The sequence below is a fragment of the Benincasa hispida genome, chromosome 11 (assembly GCF_027475165.1).
Source record: "Benincasa hispida cultivar pf3 chromosome 11, pf3_genome.v1.1, whole genome shotgun sequence".
NCBI lineage: Eukaryota > Viridiplantae > Streptophyta > Magnoliopsida > Cucurbitales > Cucurbitaceae > Benincasa > Benincasa hispida.
This window is the reverse complement of record NC_143488.1, coordinates 26,843,299-26,864,504: the sequence shown is the minus strand read 5'-3', so window position 1 is coordinate 26,864,504 and position 21,206 is coordinate 26,843,299. Positions and strand designations below refer to the sequence as shown.

The window sequence follows — 21,206 nt, the reverse complement described above, 5'->3', positions numbered from 1 at the left end:
GGTGTTATATGTTGATGACATACTCATAGCTAGTAATGATGTAGGTTTATTGCATGACACTAAGAGATTTCTCAAAGAAATTTTGAGATGAAGGATCTTGGTGATGCTTCTTTTGTATTAGGAATTGAAATACTGCGAGATCGTTCTCAAGGTATTTTGAGATCGTCACAAAAGAACTACATTGAAAAGATCTTGAGTAGATTTGGCATGAAAGATTGTGCGTCGGGAGATACCCCGATCGCTAAAGGTGATAAATTTCATTTAGGTCAATGCTCCAAGACCACACTCGAGACTAAGGAGATGCAGAAGGTTCCCTATACATCGGCCATTGGAAGTCTAATATATGCCCAAGTATGTACGCGTCCAGATATTGCGTTCATAGTTAAAGTGTTAGGCAGATATTTGAGTAACCCGGGGATGGATCATTGGAAAGCAGCCAAACGGGTTATGAGGTATTTACAGAGAACAAAATATTATATGCTCACTTATTGGAGATCAGAAGTTTTGGAGATCATTGGGTATTCTGATTCTGATTATGCTGGATGTCAAGACACTTTGCGATCCACTTCAGGCTATATCTTCATGTTGGCTGGAGGAGCTGTATCTTGGAAAATTGTTAAACAAACACTTATGGTTGCGGAGTTTATAGCATGTTATGAGGCATCCAATCATGGAATATGGTTGCGAAATTTTGTCATTGGGCTGCGGATAGTGGTTGGCATAGAAAGACCACTAAAATTATTTTGTGACAATAAGTCGGCTATGATGTATTCAAACAACAACAAAAGCAATACAAAGTCAAAGCAGGTAGACGTGAAGTTTCTGGTTGTTAAAGAAAGAGTTTAGAATAGTCAAATTTCGATAGAACACATAGGAACAAACTCTATGGTGGCAGATCCATTGACTAAAAGTTTACCACCTAAAGTTTTTCATGAGCATGTTGCTCACATGGGTATTAGTCACTTTTTTTATTCCATGGTTTAGTGGGAGTTTTTTATTGAGGATGTTCTTTGACCTTATTTTGTTTATTTTCTATATAGAATAAAGTTGATGGTTTATGTTTTATCATCTGAACTTGTTTATCATGCATGCAGTTTAGCATAAAGTTTTTTGTTTTTTTTTAGAATGATCTCATTAAGGAATTTGGACTAGTTGGAAACAGGCATGATCTAGATCACTTTGCATGTAGTTTCCATGTTATCCATTCATACTTGATCTATGTCATTAAATGTATTAGAATTGGTGATCAAGGAAGGTTTAGTTACAAGGGTAGTGATGAAAGCCGCCTTGATTCCGTGCTAATACAGGAGATGGACTAGATTGAACTAAAAGGGAATTCTATTATTGATATAACCTGTTTATGCACGCTTAAGGTTTATGTGATTTAATTATATTAGGTACATAGACATAGCCCAAGTGGGGGATTGTTAGACATATTTAAATAATAATATGTTTAATTAAAATATGGGTTATGTATGTGGATTAATAATTTATCATATTGGGTTATTTTATTAGATTGGGCCCTATTGTGTGATCTAATTAATTAAGGCCCTAGATTCTATGGACTTAATGGGTAGAAGCTCATTCCTAGGCACTCAATCTTTCTTGAATCCCATCTAGAGAGATCCCACTAAGACCATAGTCATCCATCGTCATCTTGAAGCTATCATTAGTTTCTCAATAAAATCCGGTATGTTATTTTTTACAATTTGGTATGAATGATCCTAGGGTTTATCTATTCAATATAGATTTAAAGTATTTATGCTAACAATTCCATCATGCATAACAATCTCTCTTGATTTGTAATCCACATAATTGTCCATTTCATTGAAATGATCATCATATAAAATCGACACGCAAACGATATCTAATTAGTATGACATATATATCAGAACAATCTATGTTACATATTAGAATCGATATATATATATATGCTATCAATATGTAATATATACCGAGTCAAAATAAACAATGGAATGTATTACATTGAAGTAAAAATGAAACATATCATATATACATACGAAAATATTAAACACAAAAAGGAAAACAATATTTGCAAATTATTAAAAAAAAACCATCCATACCCATCGATTTTCTGTAAATGAGGGGAAGGAAGAAAACATGAAGTGCAGCAGCCGTTGAAGGACTTGAGTAGCTCTCCAAATTATAACGAAATTCTGAAAAGAATATCAATGTTTAATACAAACTAGTTGAAAATCTCAACGAATTTAGAATCTACAATACATTCTTTCGCTTTTTTTTTTTTAAAAAAAAAATGGATAAACTAAATCACTCTTATTAAATATATTAGGTCATATTCTCTTTTCAACATTAAGAAAACTTTATAAATATTGAAAAAAAATTCCAAATAAATAGCCTCCAATACACTATGAGCATCCTTTAAAGGGGTATTTTGGTCATATTTTGCAATTAAATCCTATAAATATATGATAATTTAGATATTTATGAAAACAAGTTCCGTAGGAGTCCGATCTCTAAATATTTTAAAGACTAAACTCTTGTTATTATGTAAAAGGTGATCAGTGATAGATCAATGTCAATGATAGACCAATATTAGTGATAGAAATCACATTGACATTGCTTGAAATAAATCACAATAACTTCATATGTAGTTCATTTTGTTATATAAATATAGGAAATTATTGGATCGCTAGTTGAATCAGTACAAATTATGTACCTTTATGCTTTCTATTTTAAAGTTCTAAGGATTAAACTCTTGTTATTATGTAATGGGTGATCAGTGAGAGATCAGTGTCAATGATAGACCAATATCAGTGATAGAAAGCACAGTGACATTACTTGAGAAGACAAAAATGATGTGAAGTTGAGTTCATTGAGTTAATTTCTCGTGAAGTTCGTATTTCACGAGACAAAAGACAAAAATGACGTGAAGTTGAGTTCGTTGAGTTCAATTCTCGTGAAGTTCGTCTGACAAAAATGACGTAGAGTTGAGTTCATTTCTCGTGAAGTTACTTTACAAGACGAACTTCACAAGATAAATTAAAAAGATAGAATTTCAACCACAGTTTGAATGCCATTGATACCAAAATCCAATAAGTTCAATAATTGTATTAAAGAAATAGATGCATCCAATTGAATTTCCTTTAATATGAACTCATAAAACTCTCAAAACACATAATTTCATCGACCAATATGCCTTTAGTCTTGTAATTCAAGTAATTATGTTTATCATCCCACTGTCCACTATGAAACACCACTACTGCAAACTTAATCATATTTCCAAATCACAGCAAGAAACACCAATTAAACTCATAACATTGATAGACTAGTAGAACAAATAGAAAACAGTATCTATCAGTGATAGACTAATATCATTGATAGACTATGATATGTATGTATCATCAGTAGACTAATATCAGTGATAGGAAGTTCATGAATACTAATCTCATAATAGCTTGACGAAGAATGAAGAAGACGTACTTGAAAAGCACACAATAGCTCGACCAAAAAGAAGATATATGAAGAAACGAAAGAATGAAGGGCTAACATCAATGAAGAAGACGCTAAAGAATACAACATGAAGAAGATGCGGAAGAATACAACATGAAGAACTATAAAGAAGACTATGGGAGAAGAAGGTTATTTTAGGAATTGGAAAAAAAGGTAAATGTATCTTCTCAAATATTCTATATATGTCATTAGTTTTGAAAAAGGACATATATTTATTTATAATAAAAATAACACCGGCTAAAAATTTCCTATAAAATATATATAATATGTGTTAGGGATATTAAATGTGACACATGGTTGAACTTAAATAGCAATTAGAAAATTGTATTATATTATTCGCTGTTTCTTTCTTATATGGAAAGAGGCGCCGTCGGATTCGGCTCTACCCGGCGATAAGAGCGCTCTCGTTTCACACATCACAGTCTTTTCCTTCCAAAATCATTAAAAAATGCTAATAATAATAATAATAATAATTCCACATAAAATTCCGCTAAGAGAAAAAAAAATGAAAGACTAAAATCTCACTTTCCATTGCTTATTTTCAATATTTTCATTCATTTGGCTTCTTCTCCCAATCACAGTGCGCCCACCAACCCCACCCCCTTTCTCAATTTTCACTCTCTGTTTCGATAGCGATGCGAACTTGAGTTACCCCCATCTCTTTCAAATGTGATTCCAACTTCTTCTTCTTCATCTTCCTTTTGTTCCCCTTTTTCCCTTCTGTTTTTCGTTTTCAGATCGTTTATTGCTCGATCCTTTGCTGGGGATTCAAACCCACTGTTCTTGAGGTTTTTCCATTGCATTCTTTCCTTTTTCCTGCTCTGTTATTGCGCTCTTTTATGCCCATTTGAGAAGATCACGTTCTGATGTTTGTTGTTTTCGTGGGCATTGGCAAAATCGTCTTCTAGTTCTTGCTTGATCATACATTACGATTCTTCCATTGTTTTCTCAACTTGGGTTTCCCTTGAATGTCTGAACTCTGGTAGATTTCACACAGTTCATCAATCTTCCTGTGATCAATCTAGGAAACTGGGTATTGGGCGGTGGGTTTATGGGTATTTAACTTATGCCCTTTATGTGTTTGTTGTGTAGTTGAATAGGATTTGGGAGGATCAAAACTGGGAAACTGAAGATTCTGTTTGTGCTTTCTGTTTTTTTCTTGTTTTGGGAGCCTCAATAGCAATGCCTCGGTGTAGGATGGACAAGGATGAAGGAGAGAAGCACCTTGGTTTGCTCAAACTGATGCAGATTCTTTCATTTTTGGTTGTCTTTGTGGCTGGAGTTGTTATTGGATTAGCGACAACTTCTCACATTAGCAGGTATTTCACCTCACAGACTGAGCTTTACTCTCTTATCAATCACTTTTCGGTTCCCACTACTCGGGTGGAGGAGAACTGTAGTGGTTCAGACATATGTGAGAGAAGGGATTGTTCTAGCTTCCATATGTTTATCCATCCACGCAATCTGACTCATGCTATGTCTGATGATGAGCTTTTTTGGAGAGCTTCAATGGTGTCAAAGAAAGAGAATTATTATCCCTTCAAAAGGGTGCCAAAAGTGGCCTTCATGTTCTTGACTAGAGGCCCTCTGCCCATGCTACCATTATGGGAGAGGTTCTTTTCTGTCCATGACAAGCTGTTTTCTATTTATGTGCATGCTCTTCCAGGCTATGAGCTAAATGTGTCCAGTAGCTCTGTTTTCTACAGACGGCAAATCCCCAGCCAGGTATTTCTTTTTCTTTCTTCAATCTGTTTAGTATTGATATTATACCATTCTACTTTCTTGCTGCCATGTGCTAGTTTAATCAGTGTCTGCAATGTCATAGTGACATATTACTACAGATTAGATTTTTAATAGAAACAACTGCCTTCATCCAGAAAAAATGAAAGAATACAAGGCATACAAAAAAAACCTCCTGAAATTTTAGGCAACATCAATATGTGTTCAGTATAAAGGCCTAAACTTAAGTTTATTGATTTGAAATCATGGTTTTAAAATCTTACTGAGTTTTGCAACACTAAACCTTGAAGGATAAAAAGATGTGTCCTCCATGATATCGAAAAGAAAGAATGAGTGCACAAGTTAATTTGAGACCTAAGGATTTTGATGCGAACATGTATGGAAAGATGGGTGATGATTCTTTTGTCTGCCATGTCAAACTACTGTAGGATTTAAAGCAAAATTCCATCTAAGTGATTGTTGAAGTAAATCTGTAGTTTGCGGCTGTGCTATCCTTTAACAGAGGCTGGAAATTTCATCCTAGCTTTACTTGTTAAGTAGTTTAAACTGATAGCAACTAGGCAATGATGGTTTGAAAATGACATCTAAACAAGCAGCTTATGTTGTTTCTCTACCTCATCTTTTTGATGCCCTTCCTACGTAATATGTAAGTTCTGTTCATTTCTTTTGAAAGATCAATTAGAAGTAAATACTAGATCCTAATTAATGGGAAAACTTTGATCATAAGGAATATGAACCTTGAAAATAATGTGGGTTCCCTTGCAAGTGTTAGAAGCCATACGTGCAAAAGTATTGAAGCTTTTAAAATAATGGCTCAATGATCGCATGTTTTTGGAACACTGGTTCTTTGAAACTGTTGAAAATTGAACTGAGATAATATCCTAGACAATTGTCTTTATGCCTGTAGTCAGTAGTAATCCTGAATTTTATTTGACTCTGTAAAAGTTCTATATGGTGGCTCTGATTACATAACCTCTTTTCAAATGTTTTAACGATCTAGAAACAGAAATTCAGCCTTGCTTTCAGATTCTCCAATTTCGCATTGACCCTATCCAATTGCTTTCATTTTCTTTGCAGCATGTTTCTTGGGGTTCGGTATCGCTTGCTGATGCCGAGAGGCGGCTTCTAGCAAATGCCCTACTCGACTTCTCAAATGAGCGTTTTGTCCTGCTTTCTGAGAGTTGTATCCCAGTGTACAACTTTCAAACTGTCTACAAATATCTGATAAACTCTGACCACAGTTTTGTAGAATCATATGATGAACCAACCCGATACGGACGTGGTCGCTACAGTCGCAACATGCTTCCAGATATCAAGCTCCAGCATTGGCGGAAAGGCTCCCAGTGGTTTGAACTCAGCCGTGCTCTAGCTGTATATATTGTTGCAGACACCAAATACTACACTTTGTTTAAGAAGTTCTGTAAGCCTGCTTGCTACCCAGATGAACACTATATCCCAACATACTTGAATATGTTTCACGGTTCTCTGAATTCAAATCGCACGGTAACTTGGGTTGATTGGTCGATGGGAGGTCCCCATCCTGCAATGTATGGACCAGCTAACATTACTGAGAGTCTTATGGAGTCTATAAGAAATAATGGTACACAGTGCCTATATAATTCAGAGATCACTTCTGTTTGTTACCTCTTTGCTCGGAAGTTTGCTCCATCTACCCTGGAGTCCTTGCTTAACCTCACTTCATCAGTATTGAAATTTTAAACATTCTAGTCAAAATCTGACACCTGTTGTTCTTTTCTTCTCTTCTCTTTTATTAGGGTGGGGGGTTGGATTAACCAAGTTCCTAAGCTTTGGTGGCACGTTTTGTTATAGTTGCCCAACTACATGGACGGAGGAATGATTCAGTTTTGGTTCAATTGTATAGCTTTTTGTTCACAGATTTGAGTTCCCCTTTTGCGAGGAACACTCGACAACAGTTGAATCCTTCAAAGAAGGAAAGAATCAAGTGTAGCAATATTATTCTATTCATTGACCATTTTGCTCTATTTAAATTTCTCATCTATTGTTTAAGATTTGTATTGATAGGAGAGTTGCAATGAAGGCCTTGATATCCACTCTGTTTTATTCCTTCTGTGAAGAAAGTAAAACTATTTTCCATGATTGTGTATCATATTCAAGTTAAAGCAAAGTTCTGCTTTTTACTGAATGGCATAGAAACCAACTAGGATTTTATCTCTGATTCACTCCAGAACATATAAGTTCACCAGTGTGAAAATCACAAAAGTAGGATGAAAATGATAAATTTGTCAATGCAATTTGAAGCAGAAACAACAAATGTAGAATGTACTCTTAGATTCTCCCAATGTAATATGTAGGATGCTGGTAGAAGTTACGCCCCTGCATTCAGATCATATTCCATTCTTACTCCATTCTTATAAATGTGTAACAATGTTTCAAACTATTGTGGATCAAAATATTTTGGAATGAATGGAATCTACACTGAATTTTTAGATCACCTTTTGTACATCACAGTGGAATAACATTACGTAATATCTCATAAATCTTATTACCCTTTTGTAATTTCATACAATTAATGGAATTATAATGGAATGTTTTTTCCATTAAAAAAAGAAAAAAGTGATCAAAATACTATTGATTATTTTGTGAGTTTAAATAGTGCAAGAGGAAACCAACTTGATATACCAGGTAAACACAATATCTAAGACAAACACCATGCATATAACCAAATCCTTGTACTAAAAAAACAAAACTTTGAATGGAAGAAAGTTGAGGTGAACTGACAGAAGGAACATGTAGCAGTAAGTAATTGATCACATATTGCCTGTCAACTCAGTCAAAATTTAACAAGAGCATCCTCTAATAACTTAGGATTTTAAGAATCAAGCTACCCCTTGGCCAGCCATTTGAGGGGGTTGTTGTGAGTGATACTGTTCTTCCATTGGAGGCGGGTCGGATGATGGTGGTTGCGGTCTTGTCATTTGAGATGATCCCGACTGAAAATAATTAGGACCTGCCATTTGAGTTGATCCTGACTGAAAATAACTGGGACCTGACATCTGAGATGATGAAGGGGCATAACTCCCTCTGGCTTGGGTGTTTATGGAAGGTCGCCAATTTGGTTCTGCCATTTGAGGGGATCCTTGAGGTGGTCCCATTTGAGGTGGTTCGTATGATGGCTGTTGTGATCTCGTCATTTGAGCTAATCCCGATTGAAAATAATTAGGACCTGTCATTTGAGTTGATCCAGTTTGAAAATAACTAGGATCTGACAGCTGAGGTGATGAAGGGGCAAAACTTCCTCTGGCTTGAGGGTTTATGGAAGGTTGCCAATTTGGTTCTACCATTTGGCGGGGTCCTTGAGGTGCTCCCAGTTGAGTTGGTTCGGATGATGGTTGTTGCGGTCTCATCATTTGATCTGATCCCGATTGAAAATAATTGGAACCTGACATCTGAGGTGATGAAGGGGCATAACTTCCTCTAGCTTGAGGGTTTATGGAAGGTCGCCAATTTGGTTCGGTCATTTGAGGGGATCCTTGAGGTGGTCCCATTTGAGGTGGTACCTGCGATTGTGAAATTCTCGGGGGACCAGAGGGGGGGCGATATGGAGCATGTCCCCATCTATTCATATTTAGCAGTCTTTCAATCTCTTCATGCCGACCAGCCTTTCCAAATGCCTCTTTAACAAATTCTTGAAGTGTGGGAGTGAGGCCGATACCATACCTCATTATCTGGTCGAGCAACTCCCGACTAGCATCCAGCTCACCTTCATTACATAGTCCTCTAATCACAACGTCATAGCATGTGGGATCCGGTTTAGGATCCCGCTCTCCCATTTTTGTTAAAATCTGGGCACAGTCAACTGCCTTGCCATTCTTAATCAATTCACCAAATACCTTATTTCCGAAGCTAGCAACAACTCTCAAACCAACATCGACCATTCTGTTAAAAACTCTCAATGCATCATCAATCTGCTCAATCTTTAAATAAGATTCTATCAGTGTTCTATGAGTTGGGACATCAGGGGACAAGGACTTCGAGCAAAGTTCAGCGAAGAAAGTCTCTGCATCTGTCATCATTCCCTGCTCACAAAACCTTGCAATGATATTATTATACCCTGCAACATCCATAGCAAAAGGCCTAGACTTTGGTTGAGTTCCCACCTTCCGGAAAGTCTCTACTGCCTCTGAGAACTTGCCGAGCTTAAAGCACTCGTTAACCATTATGTTGAACGTATCTGAATTAACTGCTTGGAAATTTGGTGGAGTGTGGTTATCCAACATCTGATCAAATAAGGTCCAAGCCTCCGTTTTCTTCCCATGCTTAAGCAAAACCTCCAACAGCACATTGCAAGTCGCTGGAATCATCTTGAATTGCCTATCAAGCAATGACTTGTACGATTCCATGGCTTCCTTTTCTTTCCCTCTATTAAAAAACCAATCCATGAACGTAGCATTTACAACTCCATCATACACCAAACACCTCTCCTTCAACTCATCAAAAAGTTCATTCGCCTTTTCCAAATTCTCCAAATTCAAAAACCCGGAAATCAAATTATTAAAAACCAACGAATCAGCCCCATGCCCTTTATTCAACATTTCCCGCAGAAGATCCACAGCCTCCTCAATCCTCCCAGAATCAATCAACCCCTTAGTCAAATGCCGATAAGTCACTGCCGAAGGACTAAACGGAGCATTTGCAATAATATGACGATAAATCTCAAGACCCACATCAACACGGCCCTCATCGCAATGAGCATTAATCAAATTATTATACGACACAACATTGGGAACTATATTCGACTGGTTAAAGAAGAACTGAAACAGTGCAATCGCATCGCCATACCTCTTAGCCCGATACATAGCAGCAATAATAGCATTACAAGTGAAAACCGTCGGCCGGGTGTTCGAGAACACAGAGTGGCGAGCAACCGCAGAAGCCGCATCAAGATCACCAGCACGAATTAGGGATTGAACACGATTGTGAAGGTTAAGACGAGGCCCCACAAGAGCGGATGTGGAGTCAGGAAGACGAGGAGCATTGGGATCACGCTGTGGGGGAGGGTAGTTGTCGCGACGAAGTGCATGGAGAGGCGGTTCAATACGAAGACGGCGCTTTCTACGGCGTCTTTCGGCAGCAGCTTCTTCGGCAGAGGAAAAGGCAAATGAGCGGGCATGGAGGAGGGAGATGGGAGACGGTGGAATCGGCTCCTGAAAATGGTGGTTCAGAGGACCAATGGTAAGAGTTCGGGAATTTGAGGGAGAGGTTGAAGAGCGGTGGAGAGAGCGGAGGAGGAAGCGGTAAAGTGACATGATTCTACGGCGTAGGAGGAGCGGAAGCCGTCGGAAGAAGGAGGAGAGAAGGTGAAGAACTGGTTAAACCCTAGAAAAGAGAGAATCAGGGGTTTGGCAAATACGTGGTGAAGAAGATAACTGGCATTTTATATTGGTTTATTACGCAACCTTCTTTCTTATTTCAAGATATGTCATCTCATAAAATTGTCTAAAATAATCCACTTTTACTTTTCATATTTAAAAGATAGTACGTTTTTTGAATGCTCATCAAAATGGTTTTTTTTTTTTTTTTTTTTTTGACCTTCTCAAGCCAAATCGAGTCTATGGATTTGAAACGTTATGAATTCAAAGTATCCAGACGCTTGAAAGGACGAAAATACCCATGCTTTAAAAAACCTTTCATATACACGGAAATCATTTCAACTCTCACCTCGTCTGAGATATCCCTGCTTTCGCTTTGAAATTTTCTTTCTCCATGGTTATTTGCATCCTGAAGCTTCCTTATTATAGAGGTATTTCACTATATCTTTCATTTAGCCTATGGTTTCATCTTAGACTAGAGTTTGGTTAGGGTTTTAGAGTCTATCTGAAATATATGAGAAATCTGGGTTGGATACTATCTTTCTTTCAATATTTGGTCCTTTTTTCGTGTATGTTATCTGTTATTGATGATTTTCTGAATACATCATCCTATTTTGATTGAAATCAATTTGAATCTCAGCAGAGATCCAATGAAGTAGGCCCAAGATCGTTTGAATGTGTCCCGAGATTGGGTGGATGACCATTGAGTTATGGACATTTTGTATACAATCTTGGGGTAAATGTGGCCCGAGATCATCCCTGAGATTTTATGCAGGATAGGACCAAAACCCTAATTTTGTGGCACGTCGGTGTAAATGGCCTGAGTTCTTCATAATTAGCACACAATCTCGAGTTGTTTTACACCGAGATTTAATGCATATTCCAAATTTATTTGTACATTTTGTTGTTGTTTTTCTTATTTGGTTATTGAGTTCAATATTTGGTTTGTGGTCTCTATGACAGATGGCATTGGTGCCTAAGATCTGTATGTCGGACTATTTCTAGCAAATCTGACTTGTTGTGCTTATCTGCCGAAAATAGTCTTGAATATTAGGAATAAGGTAACACCTAACCAGTTGTACATGTTTAGGAAAACGTTTTTGGTCATTTTTTAGATGAAGTTAGTTTTTAAAGGGAATATGTCATTAGCTTTAAGTTACAGGAGAGGAAGGTTTCTTTTGAGCAAGAGGAGTTTAAGATATTGACAGGTTTGAGATATAGGCCCAAGCGTATAGTTGAGTTTGATCAGGATAGAGATTTTAGGCTGAGAAGTAGTACTTGGGTGATAAACCTAACATGAATGGGATTGAGTTAGACAAGGAGTTTCCAGATTATGAGTTCGAGAGTGATGAAGATGTGGTGAAGATGGTTATATTCTATTTCACTGAGTTGGCTATGACGAGAAGAGAATGGAGGCAACACATGGACTGAACCATGTTAGGGTTGATTGGTGTGTGGGAGAATTTTTGTAGCTATGATTGGGGCAACATGATATTTACAAGAACTCTGAGTAGCTTACAAAGTGCACTTAAAGGGAAAGTTGCAATTTATAAGAAGAAGCCTACGATTAGTAAGTCGCCTAAGTCATACAACTTATACGGATTTTCTTTTCCTTTCCAGGCTTGTTAATTTTGTTTAATCATAATTTTTATTGGTACTTTGACTTTATCATGTACTTACCCATGATGTTTGCTTTTTAAATTGGTAGGTTTGGGCATAGGAGACAATTTCATCCCTTAGCAGATGGGTAGCGAATAGGGTTTCACTTATGCAATACTGTGCATCATGTGATGGAGTTGCACGTATTCACCTGGAGCAAAGGTGATTCAAACATAGGTTTTTGGGTCTCAAGTGGTAACTCGTACTTCATTAAGTTCTATATAATGGTATGGTGTTTAGGGTTTATGGGGTTTAGGGTTTATATGGTTTAGGGTTTAGGGTTCTAATTTTTTTTCTTGTTGTTTACATTCAAGCTCGTATAAATGACGAGTTCCAATCAATGAGGAGATGGCCTACTTCGATCATACGTTGGACCTTCCGACAACATATGGGTATGTAAATACGCCTCCTCCTCCTCTAAAGAATGTTGTTCGCAGTCTAATTGAGGATGAGGATCAATAATTGTTGGGTTTTATGCTCTAAAACTCTAGATAGAAAATGTAAATAAATGACTGTCATCAATAAAGAGTTATCAATATTAGTTCAATAAGTGTTATTGATTGCACTGAATTCATTTTGTCTTAATAACCCCAAATCCAATAAACTAACATCTTAGGTTATCTTATGAGTCTTGAACTATATGTGGAGCCATAAAAGGATCAATGTTCAAGATACAATCTAAAGGGTGTATAATATAGGGATAAGGTTGGGTACCTTATCCTAGTGATACTATGGATACGACCCACTTTGTATTTAATACAAATACAATGATCCAATGCGTTCGTATAGGTAACATGCGAGTGAGAGTATCTTATGCAATGAGTTTGCATAAGACCAAACCGTGACATAATAACCAATGTAACTCCATTGACTAATTAAGTATCTATTTTAATGAGATGACCTAGGTAACTTAGTCTTAATCCTGAGTCTATTATGAACTCCTGTTCACAACGGATTGTCTTTTGATTTGTATGGGTGAGAGTGATCAGTTCTCTGACTCAATATGCCTACCATTTTAGGGACAAGATCAAGTGGGCAAATAGGAATATAATAATACAAGATGGATTTCACTTCTTCCCAACTATAGGGTAAATAGATGAATGCTCCCTTAAGTGGTGTCTCTGGGAATTGAACAAAGAGTCCTACCCTCTTACTGGTCCTAGAGAGGTTTGTGTTTAATAGTTGGACCATAAATAGGTTGTTCATTAGAGGAGCACTGGTACTTAAGGATAAAGAAGTAACCCAAATGTAAAATGGTGATTTTCACCCTAGCTGGAGTTACGAACACTCGTGAATAACTAACTTGCTATTATTGGTCTATACCTGTGGACGCAAAAATATATCTGCTGTGAGAAGAGTGAAGTTGTGGGTCTTTAGTGGAGTGTACTCACAATTAACGAATATTGATTTATTGAGGTCAATGAGTTTAGCCAATTAATCTCATGTCGTTGGAGCTTCTGATCTGTAGATCTACAAGGTCCCCTTCCTATCTCATAAAGGGAATTGATATATATATCTTGAATAGAGTTTGAAATGTTTAAATTCATCTAGGGAAATAGTATAATGTATAATGATACATTATAATATAAATTTTATATTTTAGTTAAACTTTATAATATAAATTTAATTTTGGATATGATTCAAAATTAATTTACGAGAGAATTAAATATTTAAAGGAATTCAAATATTAAAGTAATATGAATTGGATTTATTTTAAAACTATAGGTTAAAATTAATGCATATTAAATGCACATTAAAACTATATATTATGAGAGAAATATAATTGAATATGATTCACATGTTGGTTAAATTAAATATATGATATTTAATTTGATAATTAATTAATTAAATTAGATTTAATTAATTATCAATTATTTTAAATTAATTATTTAATTAATTTTTAAAATCAAATAATAACTCCCACGTAGGGGAGTTATCAAAAACGTGGGGTCTCCCCCCTCCCTCTCCATTAGTTAATATACTTGCAAAATGTAAGTTTTAGGGGATGTGATTCTGTTTATAGAAGGGTTCTGTGTAAAAGAAATTCTCTCCTTTTCTTCCTAGTTAGATTTTTGGTTCCCACAAACCAATACCTAAATTCTCAGATAATAGGGAGGTTTCCAAATTGGCTTTTAATCTTAAGAAGAATTGGCGTTTTTCCATTCGAGTCATCAATAAAATTAAGTGTTCTTTCCTTTCTCTATAGGATTGAATTCCCATTTGTTATGTATGTTTAACCTAGAAAATTTACAGTAGGTTGAGGGTTTTAGGTCTCCCCTTTCTATTCTGTATTTTTGTCAGTATATTGGTATTTCAATTTATCAATTGATTTCGAGTTAGGTCTTGATTAATTCACTATGTTAGGGCTTTTATCCCTACAAGAACAAGGTGATGAATCCACGACAGGTGACGATACTATGACAGGTGGTTGTTTTACAGACTTCTGAACCACCTGTAGTATGCCCTTAGGTGCGTGTATCACCCGAGATACTTCTACCAGCAAGGACCACAGTTAGTGGATAGGGATGACATGTGAATGTAGTTAGCACTTACAGTGTTATGAGTAGAAGTTGGATCGTATGGAGTCCTTCTTTATGGTTGAGCTAAATGTCATATAGAAAATGTTGATGCTGAATTTGAAGGTATGTTATATAAAATAATGTTCAATATATAGGTATTTGCTTTCACTTATTTCATTTACATTACTTCTAGAGTAAGTCGGTCAAATCGCAGCAGTATTACGTATAGGGATCAAATCCCGAGTGGAAGTATGTGAACATCTTGCATCTCGAAAATCAATTTTTAAATAAACAAAAAAAAAAATTCTAAAACAAAACATATGAAGGATACACATATGAAATAACATGCTTGGAGAAGGGAAACTAAGAGAGAGTCATTCTTACCTTTGAAGATTCTTGAGCTCCATGAAAAAACCCTCTCGATCTTGGCATGAACTTCTTCTAAATCGAACTTGAACATGACTACGAGAATAACCTTGTTATTCTCAAGGATTCCAATAGAATGATAGGTGGTATCCAACTAATTGGAAGAGGAAGAGATAGAGAGATTTCTCCTTAGAGAGAGTATATAGGATTTTGTGTTTTGGTGGCTAAGGTAAATCTCATCTAAACGAAATTCTTGCCCTAAAAGGGCTATAAGGAAGAATTTATATGGAGAAGGATTAACCCTTTTCCCAAGTCTTTTCTTATTTACCCTTGTGCTTAATTAATTAAATAACATTTATTTAATTAATTAGCACATTAATTAAATAACCATCTATACATTAAATCTAATTTAGCTTATATATTTAGTTAACATAAATAAACATCGTACGTTTATGTGCATCACCTCTCTATTAATTTAATTAATTGATTCTTTATGAATCTACTTCACTTGAATTAAATATTTGAATCTCATTCAAATATTTAATTCAAGTGAAGTAGATTCATAAAGAATCAATTACATTCAAATATTTCTCTCCAACTTAATTTAAATTATAAATCACATCCATAATCAATTACATATTAATCACATTAATATACAATTTCCTCAAATTGATTTGAACAATTCAAATCATTCCTCTTTAATATCCTTTAGTGATCTAACAAGAGGACATGGTGGACCTGCAGATCAGAAGCTCCAATGATATGAGATTAATTGGCTAAACTCATTAACCAAATTAATCAATATTCATTAATTGTGGGTGCATTCCACTAAAGACCCACAGTTGCATTCTTCTCACTACAGATATATTTCTGTGTCCACAGATATAGACCAATAATAATAAGTTAGTCCTTCACGAGTGTCCATAAAACCAATTGGTTCAAATTATCGTTTTACCCTTGGGTTACCTCTGTATCCTTAAATACCAGTACTCCTCTATTGAACAACTTGTTTGTAGTCCAACCAATAAACAGAAACCTCTCTCGGTCCAATAAGAGGGTAGGGGCCTTTGTTCAAATCCCGGAGACACCACTTCAGGGAACACTCATCTACTTACCCTGAAGTCGAGAAGGAGTGAATTTCATCTTGTATTATTATGTTTTAGCTCCTCACTCGATCTCGTTCCCAAAATGGTAGGCTTATTGAGTCGACAAATTAGCCACTCTCACCCATATAAATCAAAGGACAATCCCTCGTGAATAGGAGTTCATAACACACTAAGGATTAAGAATAAGTTACTTAGGTCATCCAATTAAAATATGAACCAAACTAATTAACGGTATTACATCTAGTGGTTAAAATTTTGCGATCTTGTCTTATGAAAACTCATTGCCTAGGATACCATCACTCGCGTGTCACTTACACGAACGCATTGGATCATTGCGATTGTATCAAGAACAAAGTGGGACATATCTATAGTGTCACTAGGATAAGGTACTCAGCCTTATCCTTATACTGTAGACCCTTTAGTTTGTTTCTTGAACATTGATCTCTATATGTCTCCGCATACAGTTCAAAACTCATAAGACAACATTGGATGTTAGTTTATTGGATTTAGGTTTATTAAGACAAAATAGAATACAACACAATCAATAATATTTATTGAATTAACACTGAAAACTCTTTATTAATGACGGTCAATTGATAACATTTACTATCTACGAGTTTTAGGGCATAAAATCCAAAAAACTCCCACTAGAACTAAAACTTTAGTCAGTGGGTTGTACATAATATCATAATCCAAAACAATGGGATTATGGTAAATAAATACAATAAACTAGGGCATCCATATACCCATTACACATCTCCCACTTGTCCTAGATTATACAATGTATATGTCTCATAACCTAGATTCTCTAGATGACCCTTGAACACTTTAGCTGAGAGAGCCTTCATAAATAGATCAACAATATTGCACTCCGAGGCGATCTTTGTGACGATCACATTTCTCCGTTGCACAATCTCCCGTATCAGGTGATACTTCCTCTCAAAATGTTGTACTCATTTGTGGATGTGAGGTTTTTTAGACTTGGATACTGCCACATTGTTGTCACAGTATAAGGTGATGGACAAGTCCATATTTGGAACCACTTCTAAATCGCTTAGGAACTTCCTAAGCCAAACTGCTTTCTTTGTTGCTTCACAAACTGCTACATATTCAGCCTCCATGGTAGAATCTGCAATGCATTCTTGCTTGATACTATGCCATACTATAGCTCCTCCATTCAGGGTAAACATTGATCTAAAGGAAATCTAAATAGAGATCTTTTGAGCAGCAAAAGTGGATCGTTACAAATTCCATTCATAATGAACACAAACAATTACAGTCAAAATGGAAATGAAAAGATTATGCATAAACTGAAATTACAGCATGTTACAAGAAGATACAAGGGATGGAGTATGTGTACTTTTGAAGAACTCTTCTTCAAGTATCCCTCGATCAATGTCCAATGCATCCAACGATGCACTCGAACGCAATGAACGAAACAGCCAACAACACAAATAACTGGATGCTCCTCGAACTCAATCGAGTCCAACTCGATCCATGAACAAATTAAAACACCACCAAGTGTTACTTTGGTGTTCTCGGTGTGAGAATCCATGAGTTGTGGGCTCTAAATGATTTTGGATTAAGGAAAATAGGAGGTAGACGATCGAGTAAGTGGGAGATGAAGACCGTCTATCGTATAGACAATGCACTCGATCATTTAGAAGATGAAGCCTATCGTATAGACTTTGCTACTCAATCGTGTAACAACGATCAAACGAGTAACTATCGTATAGTCAACTCATAGCTATCGTGTATGCTCTCAACGCTATCGTTTAGTAAAAACACTTTTTACTTGATAGCCTTTTTCGTGAGCTATTTCCGAATGAATCAACTCTTGAATTTTGGAAAACAATTTTTCTTTTTATCTCACGGTTACCATAAAACTTCCAATAACCTCCTACTCAATTCTGTTATTAAAGAAAAAGAATTAATTATCATATAATTAATATATTATAAATAAATATGATAATCAACTTATCATATTATATTTATAACCTATAGTTTTAATATTTCATCATATGAAACATATAAACCATAGTTCTTTTTCTATTTTATGGTATTTAATATAAATCATATTTATATTAATTCCTCTAATTAATATATCAAATACATCATATCAATTATATCACATATAATTGAATTTTCTCTTGTTAATTTGAACACTTTAAATCAACCCAAAATCTGATTCTCAACTTGAACCCATTGAGCTACTAAAGAAACCTCATGGACCTGTAGTTTGAAGCTCCAACGGTATGTAAATACTTGAACAGCTACCATCTTCACACTACAAATATATTTCTGTGTCCATAGAACCAATCAACAGTGCGATGAACCTTCACAAATTGCTCATAAGTACAGCTGGACCAATTTACCGTTTTGTCCCTGTAGTTATATCTAATTCCTTAAGTACCACTGATTCTTCTAATGAACAATAAGTCATAGTCCTACTATGACTGAGTCCTCTCTTCTAAAGAGAGGGTGTGGCCATTATGTTCAAGACCTGGAATTAGCCCTTAAAGGAGCAATTTATCTACTTACCCCTACTTCGGGGAAAGAGTGAATTTCGTCTTGTGTAACTGAGTTCCCAGCTCCTCCATCAGACGAATCCCCAAAAAGGTAGGGTTGTTGAGTTGGCAATCTAGCCACTCTCACCCATACTAATTAAAGGACCGCCCTTATAGGCAGGAGTTCCCAACTCACTCAAGATTAAGGTCATGTCACCTATGGTCATTTTAGCGAAATGTAAGTCTCAATTATTAACGACGTTATATAAAGAGACTAATCATCTCGTGGTTCAATCTTTTACAAACTTTTTGTATAGGACACCCCCGCTCGCATGTCTCCATATGAATGGTCAGGATCAGATCATCTGTAGTAGTTCACAACACTTGTAAACCTCGGTCATATCCATAGTGTCACCAGGATAAGGTATTCCTCATTTATCCTTATACTACAAATCTTTTTAGGTTATTACTTAAGGCATGATCCACTTGTATATCTCATATACATGCTTAAGTTTACATACAATAACCACGAATTTTTGTTTATTGGATATGAGTAAATACAAAAGAAAATAACTCTTATTTTATTCATAACAATGTGTACAAAGTTTACAAACTACGAGACTCCGGGAGAATTAGGAAACCAATCCCAACAATTTCCCACTTATCCTAATGCCGAGGACATTAATGTACAATACATGAAAAAACAAGTACAATATACAATGAACTAGGGCATACTCTATACCCCAGTATCATTTCCCACTTGCCTTAGACAAGATGCCGCACATCTCGTAGACCTAGACTCTCCAAATGATCCTCGAACACTTTAGCCGTGAGAGCCTTTGTAAACGGATCAATAACATTGTGCTCCGACGCGATCTTCGTGACTACCACATCACCACGATACACAATCTCCCTGATCAAACGATATTTCCGTTCTATATTCTTGCCTCTACGATGACTCCAAGGTTCCTTCGCATTTGCCACAGCCTCGTTGTTATCACAATAGAGAGTGATAGGCAAAGACATATTTGGAACAACTTCCAAATCTATAAAGAATTTCCTCAACCAAACAACCTTCTTAGCAGCTTCACAAAAGGCTACGTATTTGTCTTCCATAGTCGAGTCCGTGATGCATCCTTGCTTGATACTTCGCCAAACTACAGCCCCTCCATTCAGAGTAAACACTGACCTTGATGTCGATTTCCGAGAATATCTATCTGACTGAAAGTCAGAGTCTGTGTATCCTGTAAGGATCAAATCCTTATCTCCATACACGAGCATGTAGTCCCTCGTTCTCCAAAGATACATGAGGATCGTTTTGACTGCCGTCTAGTGATCTAATCCTGGATTGGACTGATAACGACTAACAATCCTTACTGTATAGCAAATGTAAGGTCTAGTACATAACATTGCATACATTAAGCTGCCAACAGCTGAAGCATAGGGAATCCGTCTCATCTTTTTAACCTCTTGAGGTGTCTTAAGACACTGATCCTTAAACAAAATGATTTCATGCCTGAAGGGTAATAAAGCCCTCTTAGAATCCTACATCCTGTACCTGATCAACATTTTATCAATGTACGATGCCTGAGTCAAGGCCAACCTCTGGTTCTTACGATTTCGAATGATCTGGATCCCTAGAACATATTGTGCCTCTCCCAAATATTTCATTTAGAATTGGTCGGCTAGCCACCTTTTAATATTAGCCAGAAAATCTACATCATTCCCAATGAGTAGGATATCATCCACATTCAGTACCAGGAAAGCTACTGATCTGTTGATGATCTTCTTGCAAACACAAGGCTCATCAACGTTCTGATAAAAGCTAAACGATTTGACCGTACTGTCAAATCTAATGTTTCACGATCTAGATGCTTGTTTCAGCCTATAAATGGACCTATTAAGCTTGCAAAATCTTTGCTCTTGGAAGAATGAACCCTTCTGGTTGAGCCATGTAGATAGTCTCTTCAAGATTACCATTAAGAGAGGCAGTCTTAATGTCCATTTGTCATATCTCATAATCATCAAACGTGGCTATGGACAGGAATATTCTAATAGACTTCAACATGACAACAGGTGAGAGTTTCCTCATAGTCCACTCCCTCAACTTGGATATAACCCTTTGCCACGAGTCGAGCCTTAAAGGTTTGCACATTTTCATCTACACCTCGTTTTCTCTTGTAAATCCACTTACATCCTATAGGTTTTACCCCATCATGCTGATCTATAAGTTCTAAGACATTATTGAAGTTCATAGACTCCATTTCCTGGTTTATGGCTTTAATCCACTCATTCTTGTCAACATCCTTCATTGCTTGCTTATAAGTTAATGGATCATCGAGCCCATCATCAGAAATGATGTTCTGAGCTTCAGTCAAACCCGTGTAGCAATCCGGCGGGTTCATAAGCCTCTCACTACGTTGAGGCAGTCTCAACTCTTGAGATGGTTGACTAAATGAACCGACA

General features: G+C 36.3%; 2 protein-coding genes across 2 annotated transcripts; one reads left to right on the top strand and one right to left on the bottom strand.

The window, feature by feature from the left end:
- The first annotated feature begins 4,003 nt into the window (after window positions 1-4,003).
- Window positions 4,004-7,235, top strand: LOC120090288 (Core-2/I-branching beta-1,6-N-acetylglucosaminyltransferase family protein). Its single transcript, XM_039047862.2, has 2 exons — window positions 4,004-5,217; window positions 6,310-7,235. Exons 1-2 carry the CDS (start codon window positions 4,675-4,677, stop codon window positions 6,949-6,951), a joined length of 1,185 nt encoding a protein of 394 aa, XP_038903790.1. The 5' UTR covers window positions 4,004-4,674; the 3' UTR covers window positions 6,952-7,235.
- A 593-nt stretch (window positions 7,236-7,828) lies between these two features.
- GRP23 (glutamine-rich protein 23) lies at window positions 7,829-10,520 on the bottom strand. Its single transcript, XM_039049080.2, has one exon. The coding sequence runs from the start codon at window positions 10,518-10,520 to the stop codon at window positions 8,091-8,093; it is 2,430 nt and encodes an 809-aa protein (XP_038905008.1). The 3' UTR covers window positions 7,829-8,090.
- Window positions 10,521-21,206: the final 10,686 nt, after the last annotated feature.

Coding starts and splice junctions, on each gene's coding strand:
- GRP23 (XM_039049080.2), bottom strand. CDS start 10,520: ATGTCACTTTACCGCTTCCTCCTCCGCTCTCTCCACCGCTCTTCAACC.
- LOC120090288 (XM_039047862.2), top strand. CDS start 4,675: ATGCCTCGGTGTAGGATGGACAAGGATGAAGGAGAGAAGCACCTTGGT. Junction 5,218..6,309: donor GACGGCAAATCCCCAGCCAG/GTATTTCTTTTT, acceptor TTTTCTTTGCAG/CATGTTTCTTGGGGTTCGGT.